The sequence below is a fragment of the Arachis hypogaea genome, chromosome 1 (assembly GCF_003086295.3).
Source record: "Arachis hypogaea cultivar Tifrunner chromosome 1, arahy.Tifrunner.gnm2.J5K5, whole genome shotgun sequence".
Taxonomy (NCBI): domain Eukaryota; kingdom Viridiplantae; phylum Streptophyta; class Magnoliopsida; order Fabales; family Fabaceae; genus Arachis; species Arachis hypogaea.
The window spans coordinates 18,386,949-18,409,026 of record NC_092036.1 but is presented as its reverse complement, the minus strand read 5'-3'; the positions used below and the strand labels follow the sequence as shown (position 1 = coordinate 18,409,026).

At 33.1% G+C, this 22,078-nt stretch overlaps 1 protein-coding gene across 1 annotated transcript; it reads left to right on the top strand.

Moving 5' to 3' along the window:
• Nucleotides 1-8,606: 8,606 nt before the first annotated feature.
• On the top strand, nt 8,607-9,455 carry LOC140180445 (uncharacterized). The gene has a single exon (XM_072221610.1). The coding sequence runs from the start codon at nt 8,607-8,609 to the stop codon at nt 9,453-9,455; it is 849 nt and encodes a 282-aa protein (XP_072077711.1).
• Nucleotides 9,456-22,078: the final 12,623 nt, after the last annotated feature.

Genomic DNA, 22,078 nt, shown 5'->3' with positions numbered 1-22,078 from the left:
CAATCCTAATTTGTTCTCCAAATTTAAATCTAAATCAACTTTAACATCATTACCCTTGTTGTTTCTTTCTTCTTCTAATACAACAACAACACTAAGAAAGCACACCCTTTTCAAACTCTTCAACCTCTTCAACCTGAATATTCTTGTTCTTCTTATTCCAAAGCTATAAGTAGCAGAATTCAGCAACCAGAGCCAACAAGAGGCCAGTGGCCACGGTCTCTTTCCAACGGTGACTCCAAATACTGCTCAGCGCCGTCGATTTGTAGAAAAAGGAGCTGCTGTTAGAGTATCTTCATGCCATTTGGTGGACTGATATTCGCATTACAGCCGTCGTTGCTGCTCAGGCTAGGCTTCTGAGGCCACCACAGAACCCTCTAGAAGGTTGTGGTGGTAGTAACGTTATTGTTGAAGGATCTTGTTTCACTTTGAGTACTAGAGAACAAGGAGGAATGATGGTGGTGGGATACATTGATGAGGATGAGCATATGCCGAGTATGATTGAAGACATGGCCAGGGGAATGCATGGTGAGGAAAGACCCACACTCCGATCCCAAGCCCACCTTCGATGACGATATCATCAGCAAGTGCTGCTCTTCCAGTGAGTTCCCAGCCAAGCTTCTCCTCTGCAACAAATGCGATTGAGGCTATCACATCTTCTATCTCCAACCTATCCTTCCTTCCATTCCCAAAGGCTCTTGGTTCTGCGCCTCTTGTTCCCACAGTGACACCAAGAAACCAAAATGTATGTTTTTTTTGTTAATTTCAAACTTCTTTTTCTTTTTTCTGCACCAGATCTACAAATCCATAATATTTGAACAATAACCTCAGATAATTAATAATCCACAGTTTTTAATCTTTTTAATTTTTTGGTGGCTAGCCGCAGCAGAGGAAGACGAAGGGTGAGAGTGGTGAATGTTTGAAATTTTGGGAAGAAGATAAAAGGGGTAATTTGGAAATTTTATTAAAAAGTCAACAAAAAATTACGGTTTGGGTACTATTGTCACACAGAACCCATCTTTCATGGGTACAACGTTTCTTGTTTGATGGGTAATTTTGTCAACATTCGCAAAATTCATGGGTACAAATGGTAGTTTTTCCTTTACCAAAGCCACGACCAAGGGATACACAAATCATCTTGGTATACATAGATGATCTCATACTCTCTGAAAATGATATGGACGAGATTTATAGTGTCAAAAGAGTCTGGGATGCAAAATTCAAGATTAAAGATATAGGCAAATTGAAATATTTCTTAGGGGTGGAATTTGCTAACAATTAGAAGAGATTGGCTATTTGCCAACGAAAATATACTCTGGATCTTTTTCGACAGCTCTCTCTAAGACTTCAGGGACAAGATTGAATGATTCATTGAGGTATAGACAACTTGTTGAGACATTGTTATAGATCAGTAACACCCAACCCTACATTTCTTATGCTATTCGATGTCTAGTCAGTTTCTTGATTGTCCCACTGATCAACACTTCTAAACAAGTCTCCATGTCCTCAGATATTTGCAGAGTGATCCTAGTTCTGGTTTATGTTGACTCTAATTGGGCAACATGTCCAAACACGAGGAGATTGGTGACAAGCTACTGTTTTTCTTGGAAGAGACCTTAGTTTGTTGGCATAGCAAGAAGCAAACCGTGGTCTCATGCTCTTAATCTGAAGCAGAATATAAAGCAACGAGTCAGGCAATCCGAAAAGGATAATGGTTGATGTATCTTTTCAAGGAATTTCAAGCAGAGCATAAGACATCATTTGCTCTTTTTTGTGACAATCAATTTGCCCTTTACAGAGTTGCGAATCCTATCTTTTATAAGAGGGCAAAATATTTTGAAGGTGGATTGCCATTAGGTCAGGGACAAAGCTCCAGAAAGTGTGATAAAGTTGCAATCAATCAAGATTTCACAATAAATTAGTAACGTTTTCACAAAAGCACAATAAATTATTGCTTGTCGTGGCAAGTTAGAACTATTGAATCTCTATACTTCGAACTTGAAAAAGAGTGTCACGTGACTGTTATAGTGGTTAGCTAAAACGTTAGCTTAATTAAAACAATTTGTTATAGGTAATTAGGTATTAATAGAAAGTAGTTAGTGCTAACTAGTATAAGCTAGTTAGAAAATGTGTATATATGATTGTAATGAGACTTCACTAATTATTTTGCTATTTCTTCAGTCATTCTCTCCAATTGCCAACTCTTTCTTTTTTTTTTTTTATTCTCTCTTTTCTCACCTTCATTCTGCCTAGAATTTAAAAGTTTTTTCAATTATATTATTAAAATATTCAATTAACAATACGTATTAATAATATTAAGTATTTTATATATAAATATATTTAGTGATGAAAAAAATTAATCAATTTAAAATAAAATATTTCGAACCTTAAAAATAAGACGAAGACTTAACCAAAATAGTATTTTTACTATTTCCTTTTTTATGATTTCTTTAGTCACGATCATGTTACTGAACTTGAATTAGTGAAGTAATACATTCAACTATGTGATAATCAATTTATAAATTGTACGTGATTTCTTATCTTGTACGTTATTAATTTAAGGGTTCATGCTACATGATGAATATATAAAAATGAGTTATCTTATAAAATGTATTTTATATATACAACAAAGTTTGATTATGCTATAGAAAAAAAATATTTCATTAGTTTACTATGTTATATTTGACTATTTTAGTAGTCAATTAATTTATTAAAAAAATATAAATAATATATATAAATATATATATATATGTAAATATATAATGATTAATTTATTAGTTAATTTTTTATTTATAAATATTTTTTGTTGATTTCAAAGTCAAAATTAATATATTTTAGTATAGATATTGAAAATAAAATTAATACTTTGGTTTAAAACACAATAATATACTCTTCTCTATAATTTTTTTTTTGGTATTGTTCTTCTCTATAATTAATTGTTATAAATGTTTCTATATAAAAAGAAAATGGCTCATGGGTTCTTTTTTTTTCGGTTTTTTTGAAGTTTTTAGTGAGCAATTATATAGTATGGATGGATTGAATTATGTAGTGTGTCAAAACCCAACCCAATAAACACCATAGTCCAACAAGCCGAATTATTCTACCGCGTACTTTTTCTTGTCCAACATTCAAAATTAAAAGAAAAAAAATTCAACCTTCTCGGTGAATAATTAGGTGGTCCTCCTACCAAAAAATATCAACCTTTCCTCGTACACGCTTTAAATATGTTATCATCATATCCTGTCCAAAATAAAAAAATATGTTGTCATATGAATAGTTCATGTATTATTAAAAAGTTATTAGTTTATATTTTTAAAATGTCAAATTTAATTTTATGTATTTTAATTTTATTTATTTAATTATTAGATTGTAAATACCTCTTAAATTATTATAATCGTCATTGAGTGATTAGAGGTGTAAAAAGTCCTCTTTTAGTTTTGTGATAAAATTATGGTATGGACAAGTGAGGTTGAGTGAGTCTTTTTCTTGTTGTATCAGAGAATTAAATAGAAGGTTGAATGAGTCATTTCGATTCAATTCTCAAGCTATGGTGTGAACAAGTTATGTTGAGTGAGTCTCTCTTTTTTTTTAAAGTCGAATAATTCTATTCATGAAATGAAAAAAAACATATAAGTGTCCATATATGAGACAAATAAAAGAAATGAGGGACTCCCAACGCTCTACTATAGAGGTAACATCATATAATAATCTAATCAGAGAAGTAAAAAAGTAAGGTGCTCATCAATTAAGGTGCTCACCAATTAGGAAGTGAGAATTTGTTGAAACTCTTTCTGCAACTTCAAAGTCGATACCATTATCTCTTCTACACTAGTTGATACTTTATCAAAGATGAATCTGTTCCTAGCCTTCCATAAGGACCAGCTCAAAATCACCATCATCATTCTCTAAGAGGAGTTATTGGGTTGGGTACACAAGTCTCCCATTCACAAGTTCCACTCAACATAGAAATCAGAGTCTTTGGTGTCCCCTTTTAGTAGCTGGTAAGCTCATTTTTTTTACCAAATTTTCTTTGATTTTATACAATGAAAGATGCAATGATTGATGGTTTCTGGAAATTGTAGGAATTTTCGGCAGGTAGGTTGAATCGATGGGATGCGATGATAAAGTTTTTGCAGCACTTGAAGTTTTCATGGAAGTCCCTCTAGAGAAAAATCTTAATCTTCACTGAGATTTTTAGCTTCCACTGTTCTCGCTACAAATTTTGTTGTCTCATAATCTCTAGGCAAAATTTAATGGGAGGATGCGAGAACCCATAAGCCACACGGTACCCAGTACTCACTTCATACAAACCACTTTTATTAAGGCCCAATAATTTTTATCTTCTCCACCTCCAATTGTTGTTGCTAGCACACGCTGACTAGTGCCCTCAGAACAAAATACTTCTAATTAGAGTTTGATTCCACTGACCATTAGAAAGTATTAAGTCTTTGACCATCAATAGTGGTTGATTTTGTAGATTGGAAGTTTCAGACGAAGAAACAACATAAGGATGTGGAGGAGCAAGCCAAAGATCACTGAAGATTCGGATACTGGACACATCACCAACTCGCCAAACCAACCCCTTTTCAACAACCTTACGCCCTTCCAATATACTACGCCACCCCCACGAAGGTACTGTTCCGATCTCTGCATTCATTATAGAACTGTATCAAAAATATTTACCTTTGAGGAGTTTAGATGGGAGTGATTGTGGTTGAGAGACAACTTTCCAATATTGTTTTGCTAATAGCGCCAAATTCTGAGCCCCTAGGTCCTTAAAACCTAGTCCACCTTTCAATTTTGGTCTTGTCATAGTATCCCAACTAACCCATGCCATTTTTCGCTCTATACAGAACCCACCAAAATTGGGAGAGTATATTGTGAATCTCCCTAATTAAAGTGTCAGGAAGACGAAAACATGATAATGAATAAATTGGGATAGCCTCCCCAATAGCTTTGATTAGCACATGCCTGCTTGCAGTGGAGAGAAGTTTTCTTTTCCACCCTTGAAGCTTCCTCACCTTATCTTTGATTTCTCTGAAGGTGGCCTTTTTTTATTTTTGGGCTGTAGATGGAAGACCCAAATATTTATCCTGTGCACCAATGTGAACAATTTTCAATTTTCGAGCCAGTAGTAATCGAGCAGTGGGAGAAGTATTACTACTAAAGAATAGAGTTGATTTGTGCAAATTAACTTTTTGGCTAATAAACCTCTCGTATAACTGAAGAAGATTGAGAATATTTTCACAACTGTTTTCTGACGCTTTGCAAAAAAGGATTAAGTCATCCGCAAACAATAAATGATTAACAATAAGACACCTTCGGTTGATCTGAATACCTTCAATGAGACCGTTTTGCTCTGCCTTGTTTAGCAAAACGGATAATCCTTCTACACAGAAAAGAAAAAGGTAGGGAGATAGAGGGTCTCCTTGACGGATACCTCTATTTGGTTTAAAAAAAATTAAAAGGTTGACCTTTAACAATGACAGAGTAAGAAACTATAGTTACCACCTTCTGTATCCAACTAATCCACTTGGATTCAAATTCCTACTTCTCCAAAATGAACCAAAGAAAATGCCACTCAACATGATAGGCTTTGCTCATATCCAATTTAATAGCCATTTCACTCGATAGACCCCTCTTCTTTGTCTTTAGATAGTGCATACATTCATGAGCGACTAGGACATTGTCTGAAATCAGTCTACCCTTAATGAAGGCACTTTGATTAGGGCTGATCAGCGAAGTCATAAATTTTTGTAGCCGATGGACTAGAACTTTAGAAATAATCTTATACACAATTGAGGAAAGGCTGATGGATCTAACCTGTGTCATATCCTTTGCATCAGGAATATTAGGAATGAGGCAGATTTGTGTATGGTTGAAGCTCTTTACTAGTCTACAACTGACAAACAAATTGCGGACAGCCTTAAAAACATCCTCCCCTACTAAACTCCAGTTGAATTGAAAGAATTTAGTCCTAAATCCATCATCACCAGGGGTGCTCTGAGGGTGAACACTAAAGACTGCACGTTTTACCTCATCAAAACTGACCGGTCTAATTAATTTTCTGTTCATGCTTGTTGAAACTTTAGTTTCAAAATCTTCGAATGCATTTGCCAGATTAGCTTGGTTAATTGATGTGAAGATATCCTTAAAGTATGTTTCAGCTACTTGTGCAATTTTCTCACGGGTGGTAGCATATGTACCATCATTCTTTTTCAGTTTCCAAATTTTATTTCTCCGAATTATGGATTTGAATGATTGGTGAAAGAAACTTGTATTTCTATCCCCTTCTTTTAGACACTTTACACAAGATTTCTCCCGCCAATAGCTTTCCTCCCTAAAGTAAGCATCCTCAAGTTTATTTTCCAAGGTTTTAACCTATTCTCCCCCTGTAATACTCTCCTCTTCTCTAAGAATTTCAAGTTGAGATGTGAGTTTACCAATGTTCTTCTTCAAATTAGATTTGTTCTGTTGCTACCATTGAATAATACGGTGCTTATAATGCTTCAATTTTTAAGCCAAAACAAACATTGTTGAGCCATCTACCCATTCCTTCCAAGCTTTACTGAGAATTACCCAAATTTTTTCTAAACCACACCATCTCTCTTGAAACTTAAACTTCCGATTAGATTTTTCCATGACCGGATTTGTATCGAGGAGGTAGGCGCATGATCTGAACCATTTTCTGGGAGCCGAGACAGCTAGGCTGATGAAAAATAATCCATCCACTCACCGTTTGCAAGTGCATGATCAAGCCGCTCCCTGACCTGGTCCTGCCCTTGTCGCCTATTAGTCTAGGTGAACCTTCTCTCAATCATACCCAAGTCCTTCAATCCACCACCATCAATAAAATTCAAATTCAGAAAAAGATTAAGCTGATTTTAACACCCTCCTTCCTTCTCATGGAGATTCACTATAGCATTAAAATCACTCACAATTACAATTTTTCCAAAAAAACGTTGTACAAAAGAGGAAAGTTCTGTGTATTGGGTAGACCGAATCCCATCCAAGCTATTTAAATGTACCCCAATCAGCCCCCAAGAACAGTTCAAAGCATGATCAGTTACCTTGCCAGCTATGAAAAGTTCTTTTTCAGCAAGAATCTCAACCGTTGTGCCCTCCTTCCATGTTGTATCCGTTGGACTAACAATCCTCCAATCCATAAAATAACAAGATCTCAACTTATTTTTCACCAGACGAGATTGGTTTTTTTACAAAAAACCAATTTCGAAAAAATAGTATTGGCACATCCCTTTAAGGTTATGAACTGTCAGGGGTCTTCCCAAACGCGACAATTCCATGAAAGAATTCTCATGGCGAATTAAAGGGAAGGAATAAAGAAGGGAATAAAGAAAGAATTATAGAAAGGAATTGACAAAAATCAAACATTGACCTAGACGGCACAAGAATTTTGTTTTGGAAAAACCCTAGCAGAACAAATTAAAGGAGTATGTACTCCTCACGTGAAAAACCCTTTCTACTTTGGCGTTTAAGATGAATGAGTCTCTTTCTTGTTATATATATCAAGAAATTGGATAAAAAAATAAAATAATTTTTTTATATTTAATTTTAACTTATTATTTTGTTTTTTATTTTAATTTTAATTTATGTTTTTATTGAATTTCAATCTTTGTCTTTTTTTTTATCCCCGAGTTTTATCATTTCCTCAATTTTCACTGAGGTTGGTGAAAAATACACAGATATCTTCCACATTTGATTCCAGGTTCATAGTGTTCGGATTTTTTTTGTAGGACTTTCGAAAGCAAAATGAATATTTTCTGTTTTGCAATTCACCGGATTTTGATTATGGCCTATAATGATTTGAAATATTCAAATCTGTTAGATAATGTATTAGGACCTGATATTTATTTATTTCTGTTTTATGCTTATGTGTATGATTCAGTTAATAGGGTCAAAGTCATTAGTGGCCTCAGAGGCAAGTTAATCTTTTTTGTTCAGCTAGTTTCTATTTTTAAGGAAGTGGAGTACTATTCTTAAGGTAGTGGAGTGAGTGGTTAGTTTTTTTCTTTCTGTTATTGTATTTAACAGTTTATTGAATAGTGTCAGAAGTTAGTTTTGCTTCTTTAGTTCTCTGGTGTTCAACTCTCTCTCTCTTTTTTCTCTGAACATACAACAGTTCGAGTGTGAGTTCTGCAAATTCATTGCAGAACAGAGAGTGAGAGTGTGTGAGGATTGAGTGAAATAACAACAAATTGGTATCAAGAGCCTTAAGTATCTTAAGGGCTGTGGTGATGGAAGCTTCATCAACAACTATTGGGCTAGCAGGCATTACTCCTCCAATCCTTGATGGGAGCAATTATCATGTCTGGCAAGTGAGGATGAAAGCATTCCTTGAAGGAGCTGATCTATGGGAGGCAGTGGAGGATGACTACGTGGTGCCTCTATTGGTTGCCAATCCAACTGCAAATCAACAAAAGCTCTACAAAGAACGTGTGACTAGAAAAGCCAAAGCAAGATCTAGTCTCTATGCTGCTGTTACTCCTATTATTTTTAATAGGATTATGAGTCTAGAATCTGCAAAAGATATTTGGGATTTTTTGAAGAAAGAATATGAGGGCAATAAGAAGATTAAATGAATGAAAGCAATGGACCTTAAAAGGGAGCTAGAAAGAGTGCAGATGAAGGAAAATGAATCAGTCCAAGAATTTGCTGATAAACTCTTAGACTTAACCAATAAATTGGCACTGTTGGGTACTGATCTTGGAGAGGAAAGACTTGTCGAGAAGCTCCTGTGTTCTGTACCTGAAAGATTTGAAGCTACTATAGCATCTCTTGAGAACACAAGAGAAATCTCAGAGATGCCATTTGCTGAAGCAGTTAGTGCTCTTCAAGCACAAGAACAAAGGAGGGTACTGAGGAGAGGAGATGAGCCAGTTGAAGGTGCAATGCAGGCTAGGGTGAAGCATGGAAGTGGTGAGAAGAAGAAGCAAGGCAAGCAGTTTGGTGCTCAACAGACCAGTTTTAGTTCAAGTGATGCACAAGTGAGGAAAGGGAGTGATGAAGCCTGCAAACACTGTGGAAAGAAAGGTCATCCTTTCTTTAGGTGTTGGAGAAGACCAAATGTAGTCTGCAGGAAGTGTGGGAAGATGGGGCACATAGAGAGAATCTGCAAAGAAAAGAGCTCTCAACAAGGAGAGGCTCAAGCAGCTGCAGGTGAAGTGGAGCAATTGTTTGTTGCTTCAGGCTTTGTGTCTCAAGTCTCACGTGATGGATGGCTGGTGGACAGTGGCTGTTCCAATCACATGTCAGGAAATGAGGCAATTTTCACTAATATTGACAGATCAGTCAATACTAGAGTGAGAATTGGGAATGGTGATCATCTAGAGGTTGAAGGAAGAGGCAATGTGTTACTTGAAGGCCCTGGAGGAGTGAAGCTGATGTCTGATGTCTACTATGTTCCCAAGATAGATCAGAATCTTCTGAGTGTGGGATAGTTAGTTGAGAAGGGCATGAAGATTGTGTTTGATAAGAATGAATGTGCTATTGCAGATGAGGAGGGCAAACTCTTGTTTAGGATCCCTATGCAGAACAAAACATTTGCATTCGATCCTGCAAGCAAAGAGAGCAAAGCTATGGCATGTGTGCAGGGTCAGGAGGAGTTGTGGCATAGAAGGTTGGGTCACTTTCACTATAAGGGATTGCAGTTTATGCAGAGGCATAGTTTAGTTGAAGACTTGCCTCAGTTGGGAAGTGAAGTGTCTGATTGTGAAGTATGTCTGCAAGGGAAGCTAGTAAGGAAGCCATTCCAGAAAACAAGATGGAGGGCCAAGGAGAAGCTTCAACTGGTTCACTCAGATGTTTGTGGGCCTATGCCTAAGGAGTCACTGAACAAAAGCAAGTACTTTGTGACCTTCATTGATGATTGCACAAGATTTTGCTGGGTCTACTTTCTCAAACAAAAGTCAGAAGTTGATGAAGTATTTCTGAGGTTCAAACAAGAGGTGGAGAATGAAGCAAATTGTAAAATAAAGACAGTGAGGAGTGATAATGGTAGTGAGTATACCTCAAAAAGGTTCAAAGCCATCTGTGAGAACTTCGGCATAAAGCAGCAGTTTACAGTTCCTTACACTCCCCAACAAAATGGGGTGAGTGAAAGGAAAAATAGAAGCATTGTGGAGATGGGAAGATGTATGCTACAAGGCAAACAACTACCCAAGAGCTTCTGGGCAGAAGCAGTAAATACTGCTGTCTTCTTGTTGAATAGGTTACCAACCAAAGCTCTCAACAAGCAGACATCATTCGAGGCATGGCACGGGTACAAACCAAAGGTTAGTGGACTAAGAACATTTGGTTGTCTATGCTATTACTTGACTCCTTCAGTCAGTAGAGACAAGCTTGATCATAGAGGTGAGGCTGGTATCTTTGTAGGGTATAGTTCTCAGTCTAAAGCCTATAGAGTGTATTGTCCTGATGCACAAAAGATTACTATGAGTAGAGATGTGATTTTTTGTGAAGATAAAAATTGGGAGAGGGCAGTATTTGAAAAGAAAATGGCTGACAATATTGTAGTTGAAGCTAATGTGCAGAATGAGGATGAGTTAAATGAGGAAGCAGATCTACAGAATGAGTGTGAACTGATTGAAGATCAATTGATTGATAGTTTGCCTATGCGAGGTACAAGACCACTGGCAGAGGTCTATGCCAGATGTAATGTGGCTCTCCTAGAACCAGGAACAGTTGAGGAAGCAAAAGGAAGTGTGGAGTGGGCCTCAGCTATGAAAGAAGAACTGAGCATGATCAACAAGAACAACACATGGCAACTTGTGTCTAAGCCTGATCACAAGAAGACTATAGGTGTCAAATGGGTTTTTAAGACAAAATTGAACCCAAATGGCACTGTGAACAAGTATAAAGCCAGGTTGGTTATGAAGGGATATGCTCAAGTGAGTGGGGTGGACTACTCTGAAACTTTTGCTCCGGTTGCTCGCATGGATACCATCAGATTGCTACTAGCTGTTGCTGCACAGAAAAGGTGGACCATCTATCAGCTGGATGTGAAATCAGCTTTCCTAAATGGTGACCTATCTGAGGACATCTATGTAGACCAACCAGAAGGATTTGTTGTTAAAGGCCATGAAGACAAAGTGTATAAGCTGAGGAAAGCCTTGTATGGGCTGAAACAAGCTCCCAGGGCTTGGTATAGCAAAATTGATTGTTATTTGCATCAGCTTGGGTTCCAGAAGAGTCTAAGTGAAGTCACTCTGTACTACAAACAGAGTGAGAGAGGCCTTGTGGTGGTGTCTATCTATGTCGATGATCTGCTTGTTACAGGAGAGAAGGAGAGTGAGATAGTGAAGGTGAAGGTAGGACTGATGAAGCAGTTTGAGATGATAGATTTGGGAAGAATGTCTTACTTTCTTGGCATGGAGATTCAGCAAAAAGAAGGTGAGATATTCATCTGTCAGAGAAAGTACATCAGAGAGGTCCTAAAGAGATTTGAAATGGGAGAATGCAAGACAGTCACTACTCCTGTTAATCAGAAAGAGAAGTTAAGCAAGAGTAATGTGCAGGATTCTGAGCATGAGAATGAGTACAGAAGTCTAGTAGGCTATCTAATGTATTTAACAGCTACTAGGCCTGACATTCAGTATGCAGTGAGTATTCTATCGAGGTTCCTTCATTGTGCAGCTAAGGAACATCTTATTGCAGCAAAAAGGGTGTTGAGATATCTAAAGGGGACTCAAAGTTATGGTGTGAAATTCAAAGCAGTTCCTGAGATGAAGCTGGTTGGTTTTGTAGATAGTGACTGGGGTGGTTCGGTGGAAGACATGAAAAGCACAACGGATTTCTGTTTTTCACTTGGATCAGGTTGTTTTTCCTGGAGCTCAAAGAAGCAGGAAGTTGTAGCACAGTCTACGGCTGAAGCTGAATTTGTGGCTGCAACTGCAGCTGCAAAGCATGCAGTATGGCTCAGGAAGTTACTCTGTGATTTGGGGCTGCAAGAGAAAAGATCAACTGTGTTGTATGTGGACAATCAAGCTGCAATTGCAATTGCTCATAATCCAGTCTTTCATGGCAAGACTAAACATTTCAAGCTGAGATTCTATTATCTGCGTGAAGCACAACAGGAGGAAGAGGTGGAGCTGAAGTATTGCAAGACAGATAATCAGATAGCTGATGTCTTCACCAAGCCTCTTGCTGTTAGTCGATTTAGTCAATTGATTCATGAAGTTGGAATGTGTCCAGGTCTCTAATCCAAGGAGGAGAAATGTTAGATAATGTATTAGGACCTGATATTTATTTATTTCTGTTTTATGCTTATGTGTATGATTCAGTTAATAGGGTCAAAGTCATTAGTGGCCTCAGAGGCAAGTTAATCTTTTTTGTTCAGCTAGTTTTTATTTTTAAGGAAGTGGAATCCTATTCTTAAGGTAGTGGAGTGAGTGGTTAGTTTTTTTCTTTCTGTTACTGTATTTAACAGTTTATTGAATAGTGTCAGAAGTTAGTTTTGCTTCTTTAGTTCTCTAGTGTTCAACTCTCTCTCTCTTTTTTTCTCTGAACATACAACAGTTCGAGTGTGAGTTCTGCAAATTCATTACAGAACAGAGAGTGAGAGTGTGTGAGAATTGAGTGAAACAACAACAAAATCTTGAATAAGAATTTCTACCCTATACAAAATTCTTAACTGCAAAGTGCAAACACCAAAACAAATTTAAATTTTCTATCTAACTTTTCTAACGACTTTTAGGATATATTGAAATCGTAAAAAGAGCGCGAGAAGAAGAATTGAGTTGTGCTTTGATTTCTTTTCATCTAAAATAAGAATTTAAGAAATTTTCAAGTCCTTAAATTTATATATAGTGGATATATCTTAGCGTATTCGATTAGTAAGTTTGTAAGTTCTTTAAAATACATTTGAAGTATCAATTTTAAAAGAGACACCTTCTGAAATTTTTAGTAGATTTTAGATAACTATTAAAGTTGTCTCTGAGTTATCTCAGATATGACCCAAAAAAAAAATAGCTTCTGAATTTAAGACAAATAAATAAGCAATGAATGTAAGAGATAAGGATTCACAATAAGTACACAATGTTTTGTATTTTGGTTTAATATGTTGAAGGAATTTGGTATCTGGTTGAACCAATATATAAAAAATTGGTTTATGACAATAATTAAATTTAATTTTAATTATCTATTTTTATTTAATATATTAAAATTAAATTTTTTTTCTCTAACTAATTAAAATGAGGTGTCAATTTTTGATGATTTTTTTCCAAATAAATTTACTATAATTATATTATAATTAGCATTTAATGAATAATGTATAATTATACTAATTTAAGAAAATATTTTTATTATAATTATATTAAATTAATATTCAATACATTATTAAACTAATTATCAATTATCAATATTTTTAATCATTCTAATTATATTAATTAATATAGTTCTAATTCTTATTTATATATAATAATAAATTTATTAGTAGATAATTGGTGCACATATTAATAGTGACCCATTTAATTTGATATCAATTAGATAATAATAATAATAATAATAATAATAATAATAATAATAATAATAATAATATAAAAGGTCTATACAGTATATACATTATATTACTGTGATTCATAATATTATTATAAAATTATATTGTATAGACATAAGATTAATTAAAAAGATTAATCATTTAGCAAGTTATTAGACAATATACGATAAAAATAATTAAAAAGTCATTGATCAATCTCATTAAAAAAATAAAATTTAATTAAATACTAAAATAATTGTCAAATATTATTTACCTATAATTAGTTAACAAATTCAATTTTAATTGATATATTTTATTTTTTACTCATATTTTATTCATTATTTATTGTATTTTTTATATTTATAGTAAATATTGAATATAAAAAAATAAAAAATAATATTAATTATTATCTATTTTATTTATTTAGACTCTTAATTAAATTTGATATAATTATAACAAATATTTACAATTAATAGTAACATAATATTATTATAATTTTAAGTTGTATAATATAATGAAAACCACCATAGATGTTTGTATAGTATACGTACAATGATAATACACATATTTTCATTCTTATGTTTGTATTTAGTTAATGGTTCTTCTTTGCAAAAACATATAATAATACTATAGATATAGTGTATCAATAAAATTATTTTATATAGTTGTTTATAGTATAATATTTTATTTTATTACAATAATATATTTTTTATATCTGTTTTTTTATATATATCTTCTTTCAATTTTTTCTTAAAAATATTGGCATATAATTAATGTAGATAATATATATATTGAGCAAGTATTTTCATTGAATTAATCATAAAGGTTAATAAAATATAATAGCATAATTTTTATCTAATTGTAACAAGTATCTCCATTGAAAATATTGGCTAATTATTACCGTGTACAATTAGTGTGTATATATATGAGTAATAGTAAATTTTTACAATTATTTATTATTTAAAAAATTCATAATTCAGACATAGTTCTTCTTCTATTTTTTATTTTTCATACCTAATGGCTACTATCTATGATTCTATCAATAGTAGTATTACCTATGATAAATTATGTGATGAAAAAGTTTGAAAAATAAAGTCAAGAATTATAAGATTATGGAAAGTTCTATCCAAATTTGACAAGAGCAAGACGGTTTATATAGAAATGGTTTTCATGGATGATAAGGTTAGTTGATTATTTTCATGATTCTTTCAATTGATACTAAGTCCAGTTTATAAATATTTTTAGTTCATATTTTAAGTTTATTTGATAAGTAAACCTTTGCACGAATCAAAGATAGTGTGATTTAATAACTTTATAAGTACTAATAGCTTTTATATTTAATTTGTTTTACAGTGCGATAAAATTCTCTATTCAATCAAGAATTATTTGACAAAGATGTTTGAGAATAAACTGATCGAGAAGAAGGTCTATGTCTTCTCAAATTTTCTGATTGGGAAATCAAGCGGAATTTATCTTCCGACAGTACACGTGTGTAGAATAACTTTTAAGAATGAGTTATGTATGGTAAATACGGTCGATGATCGTATAAAATTTCTGCCAATCATTTCAATTTTCTTACTCATGTTGATATACTGAGACAAAAAAATGAAAAACTAACTTATTTGGTATGTAATTAATTTATATTAATCTACAAAAAATTATTTTTTATTTTAATTTTTGTCAATAAATTATATACTAGTGTCATTTTATCAATAACGTAAATTTTAACAATTTATTTATGCAAATATTTTAAATTTTATTGTGACTTTTTTTAAAGGTATATCTTTTTATTGATATATTTTTAGTTTTATCGTTTAATATAAAATAAATTAGTAAAATTTCTTTAATTTATAAGTAATTTATTATATTATTTATTTATTTGTCCTTAATTTAATGTTTTTAATTCAGTTTTTTTTCATTTAAATGTTATTGGACTCTTAACCGAAAAAGAAGAGTTTTGTTCAGATCTACTACCAGACAAATTGATCGTAAAGGTTGGCGCTCCTGTTATTTTGCTACGAAATATAGACCAAACTAATGGTTTGTGCAATGAAACGAGAATACAATCTTAGAAGAATAGAAAATCATGTGATAGAATGCAAGACTTTAGTCAGTAAGAAAGCTAGAATTATTGTTCTTATACCAAGACTGAATCAAATTCCAAATAATGAAACATTACCGGTTAGGTTTCAAAGAAGACAATTTCCAATTATTATGTCATTTGCAATGACAATAAATAAATTTCAGGAACAAACTCTATCAAAAGTTGAAATATACCTTTTAAGGTCAGTTTTCACCCATGGTCAATTGTATGTTGCGTTATCAAGAGTAAAGAGTAAAGATGGTCTGCGATTGCTGTTGCAAAATTACAGACACTTGGAAGATAATTGCACGATAAATATGGTATATAGGGAAGTTTTTGAGAGCCTATAATAAAAAGATAATTTCGAATTCTCTTAATCAAATTTATTAAAATTTATTACTATAAGTTAAAAAAAATTGGCAAATTATAGGTGCTAATGGGTAATACATTCTTATTCTACATTTATAACTTAAGAATATTAAAATTATCATAAAAAAATTGTATTATTTTATTCCCTTGATAAACTCTTTTAAAATTACGTTAATCATACTAACATTGATATAATATTGTTCCAAGTATATGTTTTACAAGCATTAAAGAAGAGTGTTAAGTTATTTTTTAGTGGGTTTAAATTATTCATTATTTATTAGAGAACTTTGTGCATTAGAGTTCTCTCATAATTTGTTGTTCATCTTGAGCTGATTTTGATATATTCTTACTTGACAGTAAAACAACATAAACAAAATTTGTTGGTGGTCTAAGTATTACTAGGTTATTTATGATCACATTGAGTATATATGTCTGATTTATTGAAAAAAGTAAATTACTGAAACCGATTAATAATTATTTTAGAGTTGATACACTTAACACTAGATTAAGAAAAAACAAACAATTCATAACATGTTTTCTTTATAATTTTAACAAAATAACTTAAAATTATAATTTCAATCTTATTACGTCTATGGCACGAGTTAATATATTTGTTCTTATTAATTATGAGTTGGTATACTCCATTTTCACCCTCTCTCTGAACCATCAATTTCCAAAACCTTTAATCCCGCGCTCCTTTCTCTGAGCTATTAATTTTCAAAATCCTCAATTCCACCCTCCTTCCCTCCTCTAAGCTATCAAGGGCTAATAATTTCAGAAAGAAAGGGTAAAAATTTGTTGGAATTTCTTGTAAAATTTTTTTGAAAGAAGTAATAGGTCGTGTTTCTGTAGCAAGAGGTGAGTCCGGTGCTGATTTTGAAGGAGCCTAATGTTTCACTAATATGCGTGTCCCTTCCACTATTAAATCTCCTATGGTCCTCTCTTATAGGAGGTATAACGACTGTTTAAATCTTATCACCATTAGCACTTTGCCCTCAACGACGTGGGTCCCCTTGAGAGCCGTTGCTGCCTCTTTCATCAGGTAAGTATCCAAGAACTACTAGTACTATACTCTTTTCTTCACTCCCTTCCAACAAAAATAAATCAATGGACCTCTATATTTTTAATATTTCTCTGTTATAATTGTTATTATGTTCTTAGTTTGGTTGATAATTAATAATTTATAATTTGTAATTATAATTACTAATTGTTAGGTTATTCTTTTTAATTAATAATAGCAATTTATGTTGTTGAACTTTTATCATTGATATAAACGTTAATTTGCAAACTATTTACTTGTTCAAGATTTGTGGTGATTATTTGATTGGCATTGAGCCTAATTTTAGCCAAACATAGAAGGATTAAATTTTGTTTTAGTGTGCTCTTTTATATTAGAAGTGGGCGATAATAAAACATCATAAATAAATTCTTTAAATTAACAAAATTCGTTGATAATTTTTTTTTTTTTTTGCCACAATATGATTTTAGGGATAGTGTTTCATGGATTTTGGAAATGGAAATAAATGCTTCTCCAAAAATTTATAAAATCTTTACCCACTTAAAATTGTGCATATTCAATAATAACCACTGTAATAATGTAGATTAATATTTTTTTATCACATCATTTTATTTTATCATAATATAACTTATTACACTATAATTACAATTTATATATTTTTTTATCATTATCCTAAAGGGGAGTGATTTTTTTCCTCTCTAATTTATTAGGCTAGGTCTTAATTGACTAATGTTATATTATATGCATATTTACCTTGATATTAAATTTCATATTGATACTTTATTTATGTAATTTTCAGATGGAGATGAAAATTATAGAGGTAGGTTCAGCTAATAACGATGATTGTTGCTTGGACCAAGAGATGGAAACGGAAAAATGTCTATCTGGTGGCTGCAAGCAATGTGAAATTATTACAGTTGAAGATATTATCAATCATATATTTTCAACTTCTGAGGTAACATATGATATGTATGTGAGATATGCTAAATGTGTTGGCTTTGGAGTTCGGAAAGGGATTTTGTGAAAACCAAAGATGGTTATTACTCAAGGCGAAGGTTCTTTTGTAATAAAGCCGGATTGAAAGAGAAGAAATACCATAAAAATGTTTTACGAAAAAAAGGAACAATGGGCTGAGACACGAAAGCGTTTGTACTTTGATAAAAGTGTAACTATTTGGAGGGTTAAAAATTTGTTCGATAAAAATAACCATGACTTAGTACCACAATGCATGGTTCGCTTAATTCCGAACCATCAGCAATTAACTGATGCAAATAAGGCACAAGATGGCATCATGTATATGTGTGGTGTGCCAACATCTCAAATTATGGGTTTATAGCTAGGCAAGCTGGTGGGGTATATCAAATATTTATAAAAGGTATTCGCATTAGTTTTTGTTTGACCTATCTTAAGTGTAAAGGTAATTTCGAAAGACACAAACCATTGATGCCTATGAAACCAGAATTATTATAATGAGGAAGCCACTTAGATTTAGATATATTAATCACGTCATCATTACTTTTGGGTTTTTCTTGGAATAAAAATTCTCCCATTCATCCATAGTAAAAAATAACAACTTGAACTAGCTAAAAGTATATGAGGATTAGCAATGACAAAACACAAGGTAATAAATACAATTACATTTCCACAATTTTAAAAATTATATAGTTTTTAACATGGACTCTGAAAGATTACACCCTAAACCTGAGTGACATTTTTGGACATCTTTTTATTCCAAATTTCAATAGCAAGTCTTTGAATGTCTTCTCTCCTTGGATTATGAGGTATATATACTAAGTCTATGGCCATTTTTATTTTGTTGTATTCGTTGATCACCTAATATTTAAGACGTATACCTCCATCGTTAAATTGAGATAGATGTTATAACAAAAAAAATTGAAGTATATAATGCAAATTGGAGCAAGTGATCATACTGATATGGCATCACGTCGCCATAGATGACAGAGTGTTTGCTATTGCGCAACCTACACACTACAGTCATTACTTCAAAAACAAGAGTTTCATTATTTTTTACAACAAATTAATGCCTCCTCCATCAAAGAATTGAATTTAAGCATTTAACTTACGTGGTTTGTATAATCCTAAATTATATCATGGGTTAGGTAATTGATTTATGATACTTATGATTAGCATCTTGTTGTGACACATCTGGCTCATGAAATTTGAACTTTGAAACCATCAGCCTTTCAGTATTATCCGATTGGTAAAACCAATCGTCCAATAGTAGATTCTCTAAGAAAGAAATTTGAAAATCAATGTAAACACAATTTGAAATGGGATTGGTTTCACAAGCAAAACAGAGATATGTTTTTGAAGGTTAAAAGTCCATTGAACACACCACATTATCTATTACCTTCATCTTCTCGTGTCTTTGTTTTGAGCACTTTAGAGAGTCTAGATATGTAATCAATTCTCTACTTTTTTTCACAAATACTAGGAACTAATTATCTTTAACATTAATAGGTATGTATATCTGTGTCATTAGGTTAAATCATTTATTAGTTACAAGGATAAAAATAGTTAATTATTTTTTTTTACCATAGTTGAAAAAACTCATCAAAGTAGTCTATTACCTTATAGAGATCTTCAACCTTGCCCAAAAATTTGTTTTGATGTATTCCATTGTCGCAACAGAAATATCTCGTTGTTGGAGTGCTATTTGCTGCAAGATATTAACAATAACAAGAGTAATATGAAATCAAAGCTTAACTCAAGATATTTTGGGATAATAAATAAATAATGGCCATAATCAAAAGCTAAATTATTTATGCCATTTGAAACTTACAGCAAAAGTGGTTGGGAGGAACCATTTGTTGCCTTCCACTATAATTGCTGCACGTTTTATAAGCTTTGATGCCACCAGATTCAAAACCTACAGTTGACGAGCCAGAAATTGTCAGTCATCAATCAAATTCGACAGAATAAAAAAGGTATATCACATGAATTACTTCATGACTTACGTTATCTCCAATCCGATTTTTCGAACAAAGGGTCATCAATGCTTCTCGGCTTCCACAACAATGTTCATTAGGCACAAGAATCTCTCTGTTGATAACAAAATTGCAGGTTATATCTCATGAAATAAGCGTTTGATTCCAAATCTTCAAAATCAATAGAAGTGACCTACTGTTCCAAAGATATAGGCAACAATAGCCAACTCACTTCCCATGAAAACCATTTCTGATGTTGGCTTAAATGCCACCTCCAAGCACTATCAATTTGAATAAAAATATGTATAAGTATTTGAAACAGAGACACAAAGTATTTAGTGCATCAGGATATAAGGGAAAGAAGGGAATACTGGAATATTACCGTAGGAATCTCATCACCAAACATGTTCACCAAATCATAGGATTCGTATAGCCATGGACGTCCTCGCTGTAGTTTAAAGTCTCCACGTGTAGGAATTTTCTTCTACAAGATGCAACTTCTACGTCAAAGAGGATTTTTAATATAAAAAAATTGAAAAAATAACAAATAATCTCTTTCGCCTATTTAAATATTATTTATAGATATGTTATGTTCTTTTAAGAGTATATCACAAGAGTGTAGAGATTTTGCTTAAGTACTTGTAATTGCTTAATTTTATTATTTTTTTTCAACTTAGTCCTAAAATCTTGAAATTTGGCTTTCATTTTTTTCCAGAACAATTCATCAGTAATAATTTAAATAAATTAGAAAGTGAGATGATATTATCTACATACCAAAGGGCTTGGATGGTTTCTATTTTTATTTTTAGGATTTTGTGAATCAGAAAAGGAAAGTAAAACCCTTTTTTTCACTATTTTCAGTTTATTTAGGGAAAAAACCCATGTCAAAAGAAGAACATCTAAATCAAGCCAATTAATTGAGTTTGTAATCTTAATCGATGATGTTGCTTTCTGACCTTTGCATTGAGTAGTACTCTTATGCCATTTCAAGCCAGCATTTTTGCTGATTTCATGATCACTCAACGTACCGGATGGTTCGAAATCTGGTTCGTACTTTTGTGCCAAAGGACACCTTGATAATTTTTGACGCAATGGAGCCTTTGTTGCGGTTGTCTGAGCTATCACTGATGGAGGTGGCCCACTCACGGTAATATTCTCATAAGCATTAGTATCATTGATGAGCGGATAATTTGTACGCTTTTTGGCATTGTTTTTAGTATATTTTTAGTATGTTTTAGTTAGTTTTTAGTATATTTTTATTAGTTTTTAGTTAAAATTCACTTTTCTGGACTTCACTATGAGTTTGTGTGTTTTTCTGTGATTTCAGGTATTTTCTGGCTGAAATTGAGGGACTAGAGTAAAAATCGGATTCAGAGACTAAAAAGGACTGCAGATGCTGTTGGATTCTGACCTCCCTGCACTCGAAGTGGATTTTCTGGAGCTATAGAAGCCCAATTGGCGCGCTCTCAACGGCGTTGAAAAGTAGACATCCTAGGCTTTCCAGTAATGTATAATAGTCCATACTTTGCCCGAGATTTGATGGCCCAAACCGGCGTTCCAAATCAGCTCAAAACTGCCCGGCATTAAACGCCGGAACTGGCACAAGAATGGTAGTTAAACGGCTAAACTGGCATAAAAGCTGGCGTTTAACTCCAAGAGAAGTCTCTACACGAAAATACTTCAATGCTCAGCCCAAGCACACACCAAGTGGGCCCGGAAGTGGATTTTTATGTCATTTACTCATCTCTGTAAACCCTAGGCTACTAGTTCTCTATAAGTAGGACCTTTTACTATTGTATTTTGATCTTTTGATCTTTGGAATCTTTTGATCACTTTAGATCTCTAGATCATCTTTGGACGTCTAGTTCTTAGATTATTGGGAGGTTGGCCTCACGGCCATGCCTAGACCTTGTTCTTATGTATTTTCAACGGTGGAGTTTCTACACACCATAGATTAAGGTGTGGAGCTCTGCTGTACCTCGAGTATTAATGCAATTACTATTGTTCTTCTATTCAATTCAGCTTGTTCTTGTTCCAAGATATTCATTTGCACCCAAGAACATGATGAATGTGATGATTATGTGACACTCATCATCATTCTCACTTATGAACGAGTGCCTGACAACCACTTCTGTTCTACAAGCAAATAAGGCTTGAATGTTTATCTCTTG

What these genes read in the sequence shown, in the direction of transcription:
- LOC140180445 (XM_072221610.1), top strand. Translation starts at nt 8,607, where the DNA reads ATGGACCTTAAAAGGGAGCTAGAAAGAGTGCAGATGAAGGAAAATGAA.